An 18,035-nucleotide genomic window follows, 5' to 3' on the forward strand; every position below is an offset into this window, starting at 1 on the left:
CAGCAGATGTTCCATGACTGCAGGACTGACAGCACTTCTTTCACTATTGGCTGGAACACGATGCCCGGCCTGGCGAGAGCCGACCCAGCGGCTGCTGTCTGCTCTCGCGCTCTCTATCTCTCTCTCTCTCTCTCTCTCTCTCTTTGTGTGCTATATTTAATACCTCTGTGGTTAATTAATAGCCTTCTATTAATAACGATGAGAGCAATTAAGCATCCTCTCTCGCCCATTCTCTCTCTCTCTCTCACTCTCTCTTTCTCTTTTTTGAAATCTCTCTCGACCCAATTTTTTCGCTCTATCCCCTTGGCCATTTAACATGCATTATTGATGAGGCAAATGTCTCACTCCTTCCTCAAAGATCTTTACAAAAATACTTTCTCAATTCTCTCTTTCTCTATCTCTCTCTCAATTCAATTCAATTCAGTTCAGTTCAATGAACATACAGTGCATCAAAAAAGTGAGTAGTAGGGGTGTCCCAATTTCAATATTTTATCGAAATCGATCGAAATTGTCCTGGTCTCGAGCCTCGAAGTCAAAAAGAGGATTGACGATCCCCCTATTGTGACTGCTGAAAGAGCAGCTCTTTCTCCAGAGAATGTGGACATTCTCATCTTCTTAAAGAAAAGCTTAAAGAAAATATAAAAATAACAGTTGTTTTGCCTCAAATATGTTAATAGTTTTGGTACCTTAAGGAGCATCTTTCTCTCAGATAAAGTTAATAATATATCTTTATTAAAGAAAAAAACTTCTCATTCTCAGGGACCGAAAAAGTCTTAAAGTCTTATTTTTCATGTTTAACTGTTATAGTAGGATAGAGTTCAGTTTGTTAAGGCTCTAATTGCTCTATTATTTTGTACATGACTGTTCCTGTATTTTTTTATTATTTATTTTGTTATGTTGCACATTGCTGTTTTTATAGTGCACACTGCTGCTACCAAAAAAAGCCACTAGATGGCATTACATATATATCTTAATTAAATTATTTAAATTTGACCATTAGTGCCTAATGTGGTGTATTACAGATCACTTGTATCACTTTGCATCACTTATATCAAGCCCACCTTTTGAAATAAGATATTGTAAATTTGATTAAATCAAACCAATGACTGACCATAGACTAATCTAAAACTGGCATAGGCCTCTCTGCTGTAAAAAAAAAGAAAAAAGAACATCGAGAATCGAGTCGAATCGTGACCCTAAAATGAAATTGGAAGTAAAATCGAATCGAGGATTTAGAGAATCGTGACACCCCTAGTGAGTACACCCCTCACATTTAATATCTGCAGATATTTAAGTATAATCTTTTCATGGGAAAACTCTGACAAAATGACACTTTAACACAATAAAAAAGTAGTCTGTGTGCAGCAGCTTATTATATAACAGTTTAAATGTATTGTCCTCTGAAAATAACTCTCGAAATAAACAGCCATTAATGTCTAAACCACCCGCAACTAAAGTGAAACACCCCTTAGTGAAAGTTCCTGAATATTATGTGTGGCCACCATTATTTTCCAGAGCTTTTTCACTCCTCCACCTTCAGCTTGAGGATGCCCCAAAGATGCTCTAATGCAGGGGTATTTCATTAGAATTCAGTTAGAGAAAATTTTGTTTTCGATTTTATTTTTAACTTGTATTATGATTCAGTGCTATATTCTGTATACTGAATAGTTATCAACAACTGAAAGACAAAGATTACAAATACTTTTCAGTATATTTCAACAATATTTATCGTTTTAAATAGGCCTGTCACAATAATTGCATTTTGCATTGCATCGACTTATGATGCAATAAATGGAAACACCCTCAATAATTTAACTTAGAGTTTATTAATGTTAATCTGTTCGTCAACTTTGTTTCATAATGCTATATTTTATTATTATTTTTTATTATATATATTTATATTAGATTTAGGCCTGCCTGTCATGATAATTACATGAATGACAAATTGTACAATATATGGAGAAATGTTTGCTGAACTTTGCTGAACCAGAATATTAGCTTTGCTTGAAAACAGCCGTTTTATTTTATTTAATATTATTACTGTTAGTATGTTTTATAAATGCAGTATTTTAATTTCTTTTTCTGGTGCGCACCATCTGAATTAGCTTTTCTCGCTTTATTCTCCGACATCAGCTTCTCACCGTGTACTGTGTACTGTGGCTCCACCCTCCCGCATCTGCACAGATCTGATTGGCAGAGGAGTGCGTTTGGTGATCTTACAACACACGTGATTGGTCTGGGAGTTCACTGCGCCGCAATAAAGCACATAAACCGTAAAGATAAGAAAAGTTATGCCGCTTGAAATGAACACTCCCGCCACCATGCTTCACTGTAGGCAAGACACTCTTATCTTTGTACTAATCACCTGATTGCTGCCACACATGAATCTTGGTCTCCTCAGACTATAGGACGTGTTTCCGGGCTTTCTTGTGTACAGACTTCAGTAGAGGACTTCTTCTGGAGTGACAGCTCTTTTAAAACGCTGGATGATCTTGGCCACTGTGCTGCAGCTCTTTGCCATGAGGCGCCATGTTGGAACTTTCAGTGATCAGTATGAGAGACTGAGAGCTGTACTACAGAATTAAACACACCTGCTACCTACGCACACTTGAGCCTAGTAAACGAGTCACATGACATTTTGGAGGGAAAATGATGAGCAGTGCTCAATTTGGACATTTAGTGGTGTGGTCTCTTAAAGTTGTATCACAAAAGTGATACACAACAGACACAACAATAATTATTATGATTATTATAATAATTTCTCTCTATTTCGCTCTCTTTCTCCCTCTCTCTTTTTCTTTTTCTCTCTAATTATTTCAATAATAATTTCAATAGTTCTTTATCTCCATTTCTTTATTTTTCTTTCTATCTTTTTCTCTCTCCCTCTCTCTTTCTTTCTCTCTGTTCCTTTCTTTTTCTTTCTTTCTCGCTTTCTCTCTTTCTTCGTATTTTTCTCTCTTTCTTTCAGATTATTATAGTAATTCTATTTCTTTCTCTTTTGCTTTCTTTCTCTCCATCTTTCTTTTTCTCTCTCTTTATCTTTCTCTCTCCCTCTCTCTTTCTTTCTGTTCCTTTATTTCTTTATATCTGTCTCTTTCTCTCCCTCTCTCTCTTGCTTTCTATCTTTCCATCTTTTTTCTCTATTTCTTTTCTCTCTTACTTTCAGATTATTATAGTAGTTCTCTCTTTTTCTCTTTTGCTTTCTTTCTCTCCATCCCTTTCTTTTTCTCTCTCCCCTTTTTTTCTCTCTCACTCTCTTTCTCTCTGGTCCTTTCTCTTTTTTACTCTTTCTTTCTCCCTCTCTCTCTCCCTCATCTCCCGGAGCTTAAGAGCGAGTGAACCCGTCTCATGAAGAGAGCTAACGAAGGTTCTGGGGAATCAGAAAGCGGTGCCGGGTTGCCAGGTATTTTGCGCGAGAAGCTTTTTCATCATGGAACAAAGAGCAGCGAAAGGGAGGCGATGGAGCCAAAAACGTGATCCAGCCGCAACCAAACCAAATGCAAATTTAGCTCGTTAAACTCCGCTGTGAGTCAGAAGTTTATGATGTATCTAAAATATATCCGGTGACTCACAGGCTGCTGCTGCTGCTGGCAGGGTTTTTTAAAGCGCTGCCTCGCCTCGCCTCTTCCTCTCCCCCGACAGCAGAGTCAAGCTGGATGGGATTTTAAGCTACTCCGCTATTTGATATCGCATTAGTGAACGGCCCCTTTGAGAGAGATGAATCGCAATATTACATTTAATATGACCTTAATCACACCACGCATATCAGATGCTATAAAAGCTACAGTAAACTGCGTGACTTTCTGAGAGCTCTGAACACACACACACACACACACACTCTCGAACACCCTCATAGTCATGCTCTGATCTTTTCATGTCAGTATAAGACGTGTGTTTTCTATAGCAGAGCTCTGTGCTGTATAACCTGCGGGAGGTAAAGAGTGTAAAGCATCAGACTGAGAAAATGAATGAATGGCTTATACAGTAACTCTGACGTCAACCATCGTGACGTTAAGTATTAACAGAGTTTTGGTATATGGAGCGCGCCTCAATTACAAGCTCCTCCCCTTGGCCATATATATACCTCCCTGTTTCCCCTCACCTTTGTGACGTTCAACCTCGCGTGACTGCCAAGTTACCTGTTTTCGAAGTTCACCGTCACTCACTCACCATGGATCTGGATCTAGTTGCCTCGGACTCGGAGTTGTTTTCCGGCTCCTCGTCCATTGCTTCATCCCGCCCCACTTCAAGGCTGCGATCCGTCGTCTCCGTGCCCGATGCCCCTGCTATTTCGGCGGTTACCGGCTCCCAGGTTCGGCAAGGCCGTTCCCCAGCCCGACGTGATCGCTCCCCATCCCGATACCACCGCTCCCAGGCTCGGCGTGATCTCTCCCCGGCCCGGCGCGGCCGCTCCGGCGTGGCCCACCCCGGCTCTGACGTTCCCGCCATTCATCTCAGGCCTCCCCTCCTCCCGCACGGCGCTCCCAGCGTGTATCTTGCCGCCGCAGCTCCCCTGTGGCCTCCACCTCCCGTGCGCTGCTTTCCCCATCTCCGGCTCCAGCCCGCTCCATGTCCGAGTGGACCGTCGCTGGTTTGCAGAAGGTCCTCAGGGACCGCAGGATCCATTTCGCCCGTTCCGCTCCTAAGAGGACTCTCTTTTCTCTTTTACTCTCCTCAGACGCCGCCATCCGAAGATCCCCCGCGCGGCTTCGATGATGTCACCTCAACTTCACCCAGGCGGCGCGGCCAGCCCGCCCACACTCCCTCCAGCCGCTCCACCCCCCCCGCCGGTGAGGCGGGCCCCTTCCTTTCCACCCGGCCCATTACCACTCTTTCTTCTGTCTTTTCCCGCCCTTCTCCTCCCTTCGTTGCTCCTCTTCCTTCTCTCTCCTCTTTGCCCCCTCCTGAGTTTTCCGCTCTTCCCGCCAGTGGCCTCGTTTCTTCCTTTTTTCCCCCGTTTCCGTTTCCGCCCCCTTGGTTCCCGTTCCCGCCCACAACCCCCCCGTCCACCGAGTTCCTCAAGTTCCCCAAGCCCCCCATGTTTCCCCCGTTATTGTTCCCTCCGACCCACCTGTTCCCCATGCTCCTGTTCCCTCCGGCTCACCTGTTCCCCGAGTTCCCCAAGCCCCCCGAGTTCCCCAAGCCCCCCCTGTTCCCGTTTTCTCTGATCCCCCCCAGGCCGTTCAGCAGCTAACATCACTTTCTCTTCCTTTCACTCTCTCCTCAGGTGCTCCGAGTGTTCAAGCGGCCCAGCCTCTCCTCCCCACTCCTCAAGTCCACGACGGCTCCTTCTCCCTCTCCACCGCAGCTCCCGCCCCGCCTCCAGCCGGTGCCCGCTCCTTCTGCCCTCCTCTGGTTCAGCCATCTCTACGCCAGCGAATCCTGCAAGGTGCGGATGTAGACCTTTCCTCTCTCCTACGTCCATCAGCTGCCGCTGCGGCGCCCCGCCTTCTCGATGTCGGGGGCGTATCGCTCACGCTCGGATCTTCTGAATCCCGCGCCTCCAAGATCCTTCCGTGCCTGAGTTCGCTCTCGCGTTTTCTACCTTCCACGATGTTATCTGCGCTGTTTTCCCTGCCCGCCGGCAGGAACTTGATGATTACCTGTCCATCATCCTTGACATGGCTGTGCGATACGGAGGATCGGGATTTTATGAATACCATCGCCTTTTCTCCGCACAGGCAGCTGCGCGCCTGCAGCAATGGAACATCGCTACCTATTGGGGCACCCTGAATCTCGAGCTTTATTGCCGTATTTTCGCTGGCCGTCCTTCCCTCTCCTGCGAACTGTGCGGTCAGCCGTCACACCCCATCTCAGCCTGCTCACTGGTGATCTCTGCTCCTGTCACCGCTCCTTCTCCTGCCCCCCCCTCTCTCCTTTCACTCCCCTTTGCCGGCGCACCTTCAGCCGCACCGCGTCTCACTACCTGCAGTTCTCGTGATTCGCGCGGAAGGCGCCTTTATTTTCTTGGCAAGCAGGCCGTATGCAATAATTTTAACGCGAACGGGTGCCGTGCATCTTCGTGTCGTTTCCTGCACATCTGCTCTTATTGCGCTCAGGCTCACGCCCGCCCTTCCTGCCCCCACCATCCTCCCAAGTTCGGGCGGAGCTGACTGCTCCGCTATCTGTCAACCCCGGTAAACGTGCCTGAACTCGCTGCTTGCCTGTCTTCTCACCCTGACCCTGTATCGGTACGCTACCTACTCAATGGTTTCACTTTCGGTTTTTCTCCTGGGCTCGTCTCATTGCCGGACTTTTCTTTCTCGGCTCCCAACCTCCTGTCAGCAGAATCTGAACCCGACGTTGTCTCCTCTCTCCTCGCCAAGGAGGTTTCTGATGGTTTCATGGTCGGCCCCTTTTCCTCTCCCCCTTTTTCTACTTTTCGGATTAATCCCATCGGCATTGCCACGCGCAAATACTCGGGGAAGAAACGCCTCATCATTGACTTATCCGCTCCCCATGGCTCTTTTCTTCCTTCCGTCAATAGCCTGGTGCCCAGCGACGAGTTTTCTTTGTGCTATGCCCGCGTCGATGATGCGATTTCCCTCATCAAACTCGTCGGACGCGGCACTTGGATGGCCAAAGCAGACATCGTCTCAGCTTTTAAGGTCTTACCCATCCATCCTGACTTTTGGCACCTATTTTGCGTGCGCTGGAAGGGGCATTACTACTTCGCCACCCGGCTCGTTTTCGGCTGTAAGAGCAGCCCCAAGATATTTGACTGTTTCGCTGAGGCACTGTCCTGGATCCTGCTCAACGTGTGTCGTATTCCCTATGTCGTGCACCTGCTGGACGACTTTCTGGTCCTCGACGCCCCGTCTTCTCCGCCCGCTCGTTGCATCACTTCCCTAGCATCAGTTTTTCACCGCCTGGGCGTTCCGCTGTCCGCCGAAAAGACCGTTGGTCCGTCTACATCGCTCGAATTTTTGGGGATTTTGCTGGACTCTGTCAACTTACAGGCTTCTCTTCCCCGCGATAAGCAAACTCGCATCTCCCAAGTTCTCTCAGAGTTTCTGCAACAGCCTCGTTGCACCAAGCAGCAGCTCCTGTCGCTTCTCGGGCATATGAATTTCGCCATGCGCATCATCCCGCAAGGTCGCGCGTTTATTTCCCATCTCCTCCTCCTCGCTTCTTCAGCTACATCCTACTTTCAGTTCGTCACCCTGGATGAGGCTTGTCTAGCAGAGATACGTTTCTGGCTCCTACTCCTCTCTCATTGGAATGGCATTTCGTTTTTCTTTAACGACGCAGTATCTAATCCTGTTGATATTCATCTCTTCACGGACGCCTCACCTTCCACAGGCTTTGGCGGTTTCTACGACGGCAGATGGTTCGCCTCCCAATGGCCTGCCGAATTTTTTCAGCTCCCCTCGGATCTTCGTGATTCGTCCGCGCTTCGTGAACTTTACCCCATCATCGTCGCTGCCCTGCTATGGGGACACGAATGGACGCGACGCGTAATTTTCACGCACTCTGATAATCTAGCCGTAGTAAACGCAATCAACAAGGGTCGGTCAAATTCCCCGTCCTTAATGCCATTGCTCCAGAGGCTCACGTGGCACTCCATCATGCATCAGTTCATTCTCAAAGCTGTTCACATTCCTGGTTCATCTAACCCCATTGCTGATTCTCTGTCTCGTTTCCAATTTCAGAAATTCAGGACCTTGGCTCCACTCTCAGACCCACATCCAACCCCAGTTCCACCTTATTTGGACACCATCTTCCCGCTGCACACGCCTTCTACAATTTGACTCTCCAATCCCAGGACCTCATTCTTAACGCCGTTTCCCCCAACACTCTTTCTACTTACTGGACAGGATGGCAATGTTTTCGTCGGTTCCACGTTTTTCTTTCAATCCCCTTTCCCTCCTTTGATCTATTTAGCTTCCTCACCTTTACCAGCTCCCGCCTCTACATTCGATCATCCTCCCTCAAAGTTTACCTGTCAGCTATCAACTTCTTTCATAAACTCCTCCATGGCTCACCTCATCCTTTCGTTAGTCATCCTCAGATCACACTGCTTTTAAAAGGCATTAAAAGGAGCAAACCTCCTCTCACTCACAAACGTCTTCCCCTAACCTCTCACATTCTCTCCTGCTGCCTTTCCACTCTACGTTCCGGACAATATTCTCCCAACATTTCTCAAACCTTAGAAGCTATGTTTTTGCTAGCTTTCTTTGGTTTTCTCCGAGTTTCAGAATTTACCACTCCTTCCACCACTCATCATCCCTCTCTCCACCCCTGTCTGTCTGATATCACCATCCTGGACACCGACACCCTCATTTTCAACATCAAGAGAAGCAAAACTAACCAATTTGGTATATATACTCCAGTTTACATATTCAGACTTCATTCATCTCTCAGTCCTTACGAACCTCTCCAGCTCTACCTCCAGTTCCGTCTCTCCCAAGGTGCTCGTCCTCATGACCCCCTGTTTATCAGTGAATCCGGTTCCCCTGCTACCAGTCATTGGTTTCATTTTCACCTCAAGAACGTACTCTCCCTCAGTGGATTTAACCCCGCACATTTCTCCGCCCATTCTTTCAGAATCGGAGCAGCCACTACAGCTTCTCACCAAGGTTTACCTGACCACACCGTTCAGATCCTCGGCCGCTGGTCCTCCCATGTCTATCACAGCTACATCCGCACTCACGCCCGAGACCTGTTCACTGCCCACGAACTTCTAGCTTCTGTATTTCCTTAATTCCATTAGTTGCCATACTTTCTTCCATTGTTTTGGGGTTTACGCTTGAGACCCACTCAAGCAGTACAGAACTGTGCCCAAGCATACCTCATACAGTTCACGCCCCCCCGCGTCCTCTGGCGCGATCCATTATGGCAAAGTGACGTTAAGTATTAACAGAGTTTTGGTATATGGAGCGCGCCTCAATTACAAGCTCCTCCCCTTGGCCATATATATACCTCCCTGTTTCCCCTCACCTTTGTGACGTTCAACCTCGCGCCCACCACCACCCCTTCACCTCCCTTATCTGCATTCTCAGCTTGCTTGTTTTGTGCAGTACTGTAAATGGCCACTAGGGGAGCCCTCAAAAGCTGAAACTCATTATCTACACTCACGGCCACTTTATTATTTGTAGTGGTGTGTTTAAAAAAATCGATTCTTCGATTTTAATCGATCTTTATTTGAATGATCCGATATCGATTCATATAAGTATTTTCCCATTTATCTTGTATGACCATCCTCGCCCTCTTGGGGATGTGAGCTTACTCAAATAATTCCTTTATTTGAAAGAATTGTTTGCAAAGGACACAACATCAGTGATCTGGGAGTTTTTGTAAAAATGTATGTCTTTTTCTTCTGTATTTTCACTCACTGCTGCCTGTGTTTATCAAACTAGTACATTTAACAGTGTTTTAAGTTGTTTTCCAGTGTTGTTTTCACCTGTACTTTATTTAAAGGAACACCTGACCGGCTGAATACACTGTTAGCTTAGCAGGTTAGCCAGATCATCGGTAAAGCTAATCCCTCTTTTACTAGAGGTTTACTAGACTTACACACAGCCACTGCGCTAAACTACCCCCCGTCGGTGCGCTAACACTCAAACATCCCTTTCAGACAGCTTCCTCTTACAGCGTCCACAGTTAATCCTGTTGGATGTGGTTGGTCCTTCTTGGTGGTTTCGCAAATAAATTAGAAGTTTATGAAGCATGTTATGTTTTTGTTTTATGTAACTTAAATGTCAGTATATACAGGTGTTGGAGAATGAAACTGAAACACCTGGTTTTAGAGCACAATAATTGATTGTGGTGACGGACAGTTCTGGTGGAAACAGGAGAGTTGAGGTGAACATTGAATTCTGCGTGATTTGATCAGCCGTGGTTTTATGTTTTTTTTGGATACAATCCGGGTTAGCACCCGAACATCCCTTTCAGACAGCTTCCTCTTACAGCGTCCACAGTTAATCCTGTTGGATGTGGTTGGTCCTTCTTGGTGGTATGCTGACATTACCCTGGATACCGTGGCTCTTGATGCATCACAAAGACTTGCTGTCTTGGTCACAGATGCTCCAGCAAGATGTGCACCAACAATTTGTCCTCTTTTGAACTCTGGTATGTCCCCCATAATGTTGTGTGCATTGTAATATTTAGAGCAGAACTGTTCTCTTACCCTGCTAATTGAACCTTCACTCTCTGCTCTTACTGGTGAAATAATGTGTAATTAATGAAGATTGACCACCAGGCTGCTCCAATTTAGCCATGAAACCTAAAATCCCACACTAAAATGATGACAGGTGTTTCAGTTTCATTGTCCAACCCCTGTAGATGCCTTTAGTCCACTACTTTACTCAAGTTTTTATTCATAAACTAGTTTTTTACAGTATAAACATGTTTAAAAATGTCTGATTTAGCTCCTTAACACATGTTGAAGTCCTCCAGGAATGTAAATATTGCTGTTTACCTGTTGATATCATTCCTACAAATAATGCAGAATATTTCCTACATTTATTTCTTCAACTTTTAGATCACCATTGCAGCTCTGAAGCGTATCAGGCCCTCAGGAAACAACAAACTGTCATATTTTCTCTTATTATTCACAATCTGTCAACATGTCCAGTTGATTCAGTGAAGCTCCAGTCTCCCAGAACTGTTGTAGATCATTTCATCTCTGATAGAGTGTGATGGAGTGATGCCTTCATTGCTGCCTTTGGGTCTTTGTTTTTTTTTGACATTTGAAATGATATAATATATGTATGTGCTGAGAAGCTTTCAGGAAACCCAGCTCTGACTGATTCCAGTGAAGACGTGCTGAGCGGACCCGCAGACCAGGATATTACAGTTATATAAGGATGGGTAAAAAAGAAAAATGAAAAATACCATTTTGGGTATAATATTATATTTCTTCATACAATTCTAGACTGTGTTTATACTTGTTGCCTTGTGTTCACTTTGAATTTGAATTAACCCTGGTGTATGTATGTATATATGTATGTATATATATATATATATATATATATATATATATATATATATATGAACTTCTTTGATTTTACCAAATTAAAAACCTCTGGAATATAATCAAGAGGAAGATGGATGATCACAAGCCATCAAACCACCAAACTGAACTGCTTGAATTTCTGCACCAGGAGTAAAGCAGCATAAAGTTATCCAAAAGCAGTGTGTAAGACTGGATAATGATAAGGAAAATCATAATTCTAATTAGAATAGAATAGAAAGTAATACAAAATCAAACCATTCATGTCCTCCAAACCTTCCGTTTCATTTTGTTTGTCTAGTTTTTATGTCTATTTTCAGTAACACTTCCTATGAACCCTGCATTCATAATGCCTTACGAATGCATTGATAGGGCATTACATGACATGTATAATATCTTACAATGACTGTAATAAGCCTGTACAATAACTACTACTAATAAGTACTTACAGCAACATTCATAACCCATTATACACTACAAGTATAGAGGTGTATAAAGAAAGGGCTTATAATGCCTTATAATATAATACATGTTCATAAGTACATTGTACAATACACTATACATTGTACAATTGCACTATAACAGATTTGGTATATTCTGGTATAATGCATTATAATATGCAGCTATGATTTCTCAAATTAAGCTTTTATATAAAAGTGTGCAACACATTATAAAGCCTTATATACAGTCATTACTTATATGACTAAGTGAAGTGAATTTTCATATGCTTTTTACACTGTAATGTCTTGACAGTAATGACTATATATAAAGTCATATATATATATATATATATATATATATATATATATATATAAATAAATGGGGCCAACCTCAATGAGTTTAAATAAAGGTCGAAGTTTCTGCTTCAACTCGTAAAATAATTGTTTTAAATGTTGTTGGTCTTTAACCATATAGTTTTAAAAGAGCAAACGCCAATATGAACGAGACTTTTGCAGAATAAATTTTCAGTCTGAGCCTGAGTCTTTCTCCCAGATGAATCAGCCCAATTAGTTAATTACCCAGTTACGCTTGCAATGACGCGTTCCCTGCCGACAACGCCATAAATCGCGGGAGCAGAAGAACAGCGCGGATCATTATGCGAATACCGAACGCGTTTCTTGTAAGCAAAAGTTTTAACCTTGCCCTTGTTTCCCAGCAGAATACAACCCATCACCTCATACATCACCCACAGCGGCGCAGCCAGAGCATGCTGGGAGGCACTCCAGAACGCGGGAGATCATCGCAGCTCGATTAAGAGGCATTATTGCGGCCGTCTCTGACATCTGTCTGAAGGCCGCGGAGGCTTTTATTGTGCGGTTGATTTAGCCGTGGCGGCTGCTCGCTCTGACGGACGGCCCTGGAGGGACCTGCCCGCCGCGGTGCTGCTAAATTGTTTTTGTTCCAACCACAATCAACTCCACCACAATGGGGGCGAGAGGACCGGAGCCCTGGAAGAAACTCCTCTCGGCCCCTAATTGCTCTATAAAGGGCTGTGAACAAACTCCCCGTCCACCGGGGTTCCTTCAGAAAGCTCGAGACGGGAATGTTTTCTCTGACAGATCCCCGCCAATTTCCCCCGCTCCCGTTCCTTTAAGCGTGGAACAAGGTGGAGGGAGTAACGAGGCTGCAGTGGTTGCCGAGGTTTGCCTGGAGTGTTGTTTTTTTCTCCTGCTGTTGTTGTAGTTGTTGTAACCTGTGTGTGAAAATGTTCAGTATGCTTAAAAAAAAGAAAAAAGAGAGAGATCAGACAGAACACCAACATCAATCATCTCCAGATTTATCGAGATTATAGCAACACTAGATTAGAGTTAATTACATCTTTATAAACATGTTCAGTCACATTTACAGACATTCAGTTCAAATCCAACTTAGTGTCCTATAACTTGCTTTATTTTGATATCATTTTTCTTTTTTTAACACGCCTTTTTAGCATGCCTAGCAAGGCTAGCAAATGAGTCTTGCAGTTTTTTAAATGTTGATCTGGGTTCTTTTAGGATCTCGTATTTGAGTTGTTCATAATCTTTCATTTTTTATACAGTAATTTCTGAAGGCTGGTTACTTATGGTGTCATACAAAGCAAGGAAAACAAATTGTACAAGGATAAACAGTCAATACTCAGCAAAGAATAAGAGCAAATGAGACCCTTTTTTAGTGCTAAACCATGTGGCTAGTACTCAGGTGATCTACTTCCTGAAAGCGTCATGTGCTGTTATGTGACCAGGATTGTGTGTAGTGATGGTCTGGAGTCCCAAAGCTTTAGAAATGACTTTATAACCTTTTCCAGACCTTGTTTTCTCATGTTGTCAGACTTTGTCTGATATTAAAGTTTTTTGATAATCTGAAACATGTATGAATGTATGACTTTTTCACAGCACCACCCTTGCTGAGCCTGTCCGCTGTGTCTGTTAGCATACTGGCTCCAACCCTAAAAAGACCAGCTGTTAGCTTTATGGCTAACCTGTTCCAAACCTTCAGTTCAGCACATTTTTCTATTCGCATTGGATCTTCGCTCTTGCCAAGGCCTGATGTTAGCATTACAGCTATAGACTATTCAGTTTGTTCCAAACCAAAAAATGCTGATTTTAAAAGGTGGTTCCAACCTGGATCAACTGAAGCATTTTTTTTTTACCAGAATTTTATATGAACAATTTAGAAAAAAAAAGAATTTGGTAGAGATCGGTGTTTGGAAGATTTTCCAGTTTGCTATAGGCCATCGTCCTATGCCCAGATCTTGATCATTAAACCAAACTGAACTGCTTCAGTTTTTGCACCAGGAGTGTAAAGCATTAAGTTATCCAAAAGCAGTGTGTAAGACTGGTGGAGGAGAACATGATGCCAAGATGCATGAAAAAAACTGTGATAAAAAAACAGGGTTCCACCAAATATTGATTTCTGAACTCTTAAAACTTTATGAATATGAACTTGTCAGACATTTCTCATTTTCTGTAAATAAATGCTCTAAATGAGAATATTTTTATTTGGAATTTGGGAGAAATGTTGTCTGTAGTTTATAGAATAAAACAACAATGTTCATTTTACTCAAACATAAACCTATAAATTGCAAAATCAGAGAAACTGATTCAGAAACTGAAGTGGTTTCTATTTATTTTTCCAGAGCTGTAGGTTTTGCACATTCTCCACTGCAGAAAACATAGCCCACTCAGAATGCAAAGCATTTATTTCTCTGCACCTGAAGAAATGAGAGTCTGGCGAGATGTAAAACACGACGTACGAACTGATTACCGCTGGTATTTTGTATGTTTATAGACACTTCTGACATATCAGTGCAATTACAGCACAATCAGCCATATCTGGAGGGTTTCTTCTGATAAACAACTTGAATGTCGATTGGCAGGAAGTGTGTGTGTGTGTGTGTGTGTGTGAAATGTTAATTGAAAGGCGCGGCAAAACGCTGATGCAGAAGGCTGGATATTAACCGAGACTACAGGCTTCATCATAATCACCGTTATTATCTCGGAAAGACATAGCTGTTCTCTCATTAGTGATGCCTGATGAAGTTCCCAATCAATATGCAGATGAGCGGAGCTTCGTATCGCATGACTCCTCCACTATATGCTCCGGTTTCTGAGACACGATCACCAGGCCTGAGATCTGTTTCCAAATACGTCTGTTTCTCTTCTCGTTTTGCGAGTTTCTGTCATTCAGCTCTCAATCTTCTATAAAAGTTCCTCAGAGCGGCTGCGTCACATTTACAGAACTTTTTTATAACGCATCTAAACTTTTAAGAAAACTTGTCACTAATAATAATAACATTAAATCTCGAGAAAATCAGTAACAGCTGAAGTTGGCAATACTTTGCAAAGTTTAGTGATTATGAACAGGTGTGAGAGATCAGCACTCAGGCGATAACAAACAAGAGATCAGTTACTGTTCGGATGGTAGTGAGCAGGTGACAGAAGCCTTAGGAAGAGAGGTATTATGGGAAATGTAGTAATTGAGCGGAGTCAATCAGCTGACTCCACTCACTACATTGTTCCATAGCAACTTCTTAGCAACCACTTAGACGTACATTGTGTTCAATTGGCAATACTTTGCAAAGTTTAGGTACAAACAGACAAGTATAAACAGTACACACAGAGCGTGATTACGAACAGGTGTGAGAAATCAGCACTCAGGCGATGACAAACAAGAGATCAGTTACTGTTCGGATGGTAGTGATCAGGTGACTGAAGCCTTAGGAAGAGAGGTATTATGGGAAATGTAGTGATTGGAGTCAGTAACAGTAACACCAGTGCTGAGAAGTAGACAGAAATAAAGCTCAGTATACATAAACAAAAGTTGGCTATACTTAAAAAAAACGAAAAAAAAGGCAAAGTTAAGGGCCAATCAGAGATCAGTTCCTGATTGGATGGTAGTGAGCAGGTGACGGAAGCCTTAGGAAGAGAGGTATTATGGGAAATGTAATGATTGAGCAGAGTCAATCAGCTGCAATCAGCTCCAATCACTACATTGTTCCATAGCAACTTCTTAGCAACCACCTAGCAACTACCTAACAACCACAACGGATAACATAGCAACACCTTAGCAACTACTTAAAAACAACATAGCAACCACTATAGAGTATTTTGGGAGCTGTTTTAGCTGCACATCCATCCAGTGTTTTCTTCAGGAAATGCACTTTTCTATTTTCAAGTTTATTGTTCTTACTTTATTTATTCATTTTTATTAACTTATTTAGATTTTTATAAAGGGGATACTCGTCGCTGGAGCACATACTAAACTAGCTGCCTCATCTGGATTTGAACTAAGTTCTGTCCGAAGAAGACTGGAAGACTTTTAACAATAACGCAACAGAAAAAGTTGGCAATACATCGCTGTTTGATTACAATGTGTTCACTTGGCAATACTTTGCAAAGTTTAGGTACAAAAAGACAGGTATAACCAGAATACCAGAATAGTATATCAGTATGTCCAACACTGCATTGGACAAAGTAGTGTCATAAACCAAGATCCTGTTCACACCTGGTATTACCATTATTCCTTGAGTGACCTTATTGATCACAAGTGTGATAAAGTGTAAACAGGTGTGAACGGGACACATTGCGTCTGGATGAGCATCGCAATCCATCAATAAAACCATTGGATCACGCCTGTGACTGTTTTAACTCAGTTTATCCTTTCACTTATTATTTTAAGTTTTATTGTTCTCACTTTTAACTTCTTTTTTATAGTTATTCATTTATTTATTTTGATTCTTATGGTCTTAGTACATTATTAATAATTTTACCATTTCTTTTACTCTAATCATTTTATTTTAATCATGTACTATTTTTATTTTTTTATTAAATTTGCCCATTTTATATATATATATATATTTTAATGCTCAGTACGCATTAACAAAAGTTGGCAATACTTTGCAAAGTTTAGGTACAAACAGACAGGTATAAACAGTATACACAGAATAGGTGTGAGAAATCAGCATCCAGGCGATGACAAACAAAAGATCAGTTCCATATTGGATGGCAGTGAGCAGATAAAAGAAGCCTTAGGAAGAGAGGTATTATGGGTATTAGCTGGATTTGAACTAAGGACTGACTGAAGAAGACTGGAAGACTTAACAATAACGCAACAGAAAAAGTTGGCAATACTTCGCTGTTTGATTACAATGTGTTCAGTTGGCAATACTTTGAGTGTGATTACAAACAGGTGTGAGAAATCAGCACTCAGGTGATGACAAACAAGGAATCAGTTCCAGGTGACCGGGGCCTTAGGAAGAGAGGTATTATGGGAAATGTAGTGATTTGAGTCAATCAGCAGAACTAACACTATACTCTCGTTTTTGAGACAATAACACCAGTGCAGAGATGCAGACAGAAATAACACTCAGTATTCATTAACAATGTATGATTGATTAATTAATTGACTGATTGATTGATTGACATCTTGTTCGATTCCTGACAGCAAAGCTCCGCCCATATCAACAAAATCATGTCACCACCCCTGCCAAAACATCCTTAAAAAGAACTCAACAAAAATTGGCAATACTTTGCAAAGTTTAGGTCGAAACAGACGTGATTACTACCAGGTGTGAAAGATCAGCACTCTGGCGATGACAAACAAAAGATCAGGTACTAATTGGATGCTAGTGAGCAGGTGACTGAAGCCTTAGGAAGAGAGGTATAATGGGAAATGTAGTGACTGAGTAGAGTCAAAAAGCAGAACCACCACTACGATCTTGTTTCAGATACAAGATCAGCAGTGCTGAGATCCTGCAGCTGAAATATGCATCTAAACATTTCAGTCTTTCTTCTCGTTACACCGGAATCTGTTTTTCAGCTTTTAAGATTCTTCTTTTGGACGCTCTTCACAGCAGCTGCCACCGCTACCCGCAGGGGACTGCGTCTGATTCCAGGACTTTCATAATGGATCCAGAGTTTTTAGGAAGCTTGTCACTCATAATAACGTAGAGTCTGTAGCAGATTTAAATCTTTGTGAAGGCCAAGGAGTTTCAGAAGTTCCATCTTTTACAGAGATACCATCAAACATTTATGAACTCAAGCTGGTTTAACAGCTGGAGACGGGTCAGGTAGTTAAAAGTGACCTTGCTTCTACAAACTAATGGCAGGACTCTGAACACTCAAATATCTTAAATTCCAGTCAAAGTTAATGGAAACTTATGGCAACCCTAATGCATTTTTGAGAGGTTCTGGGCTCTGCTTCAACTTCTGTAATGATTCTAATGATTCACATCTGAGAAGATTAGGTGTCTGTGTACTTTCGGATGTTGTGTCTGTCTTTCAAGAACATTCTGGAAAAAAAAAAAAAACAGATGAAAATGTAGCCAGGTGGTGAATTGAGAATACACCTTTAAAATGTGTGTCTGTAACTTTAAGAAACACAATCAGAAGTGTTGTCACCCTGAGAGAGGAAAGGGAGGAGCTAAGAGCATGGTAGAGAAGGAGGCTCAAGCTGCAGTGAATGGTGGTGCTCCATTTTAGGATTCATCCAGAGCCATCCTAATGAAATAAGAGATAAAAATCAGGAAATACTGAACAATATAAGGTTTAGTTGGCCTATAACAGTAGTAGATGCCTATATTGCCTTTCTAAACATGTATTTT

General features: G+C 42.6%; 2 protein-coding genes across 2 annotated transcripts in view; both read left to right on the forward strand.

Annotated features, from left to right (window-relative positions):
- The window catches only part of LOC125806063 (uncharacterized), a 452,361-nt gene that overhangs the window by 146,716 nt on the left and 287,610 nt on the right, over positions 1-18,035 (forward strand). The window lies entirely within an intron of this gene.
- Positions 5,844-7,837, forward strand: LOC125806137 (uncharacterized). Its single transcript, XM_049486065.1, has one exon. It carries the CDS (start codon positions 6,345-6,347, stop codon positions 7,749-7,751), a length of 1,407 nt encoding a protein of 468 aa, XP_049342022.1. The 5' UTR covers positions 5,844-6,344; the 3' UTR covers positions 7,752-7,837.

The sequence above is a fragment of the Astyanax mexicanus genome, chromosome 12 (genome assembly GCF_023375975.1).
Source record: "Astyanax mexicanus isolate ESR-SI-001 chromosome 12, AstMex3_surface, whole genome shotgun sequence".
Lineage (NCBI taxonomy): Eukaryota > Metazoa > Chordata > Actinopteri > Characiformes > Acestrorhamphidae > Astyanax > Astyanax mexicanus.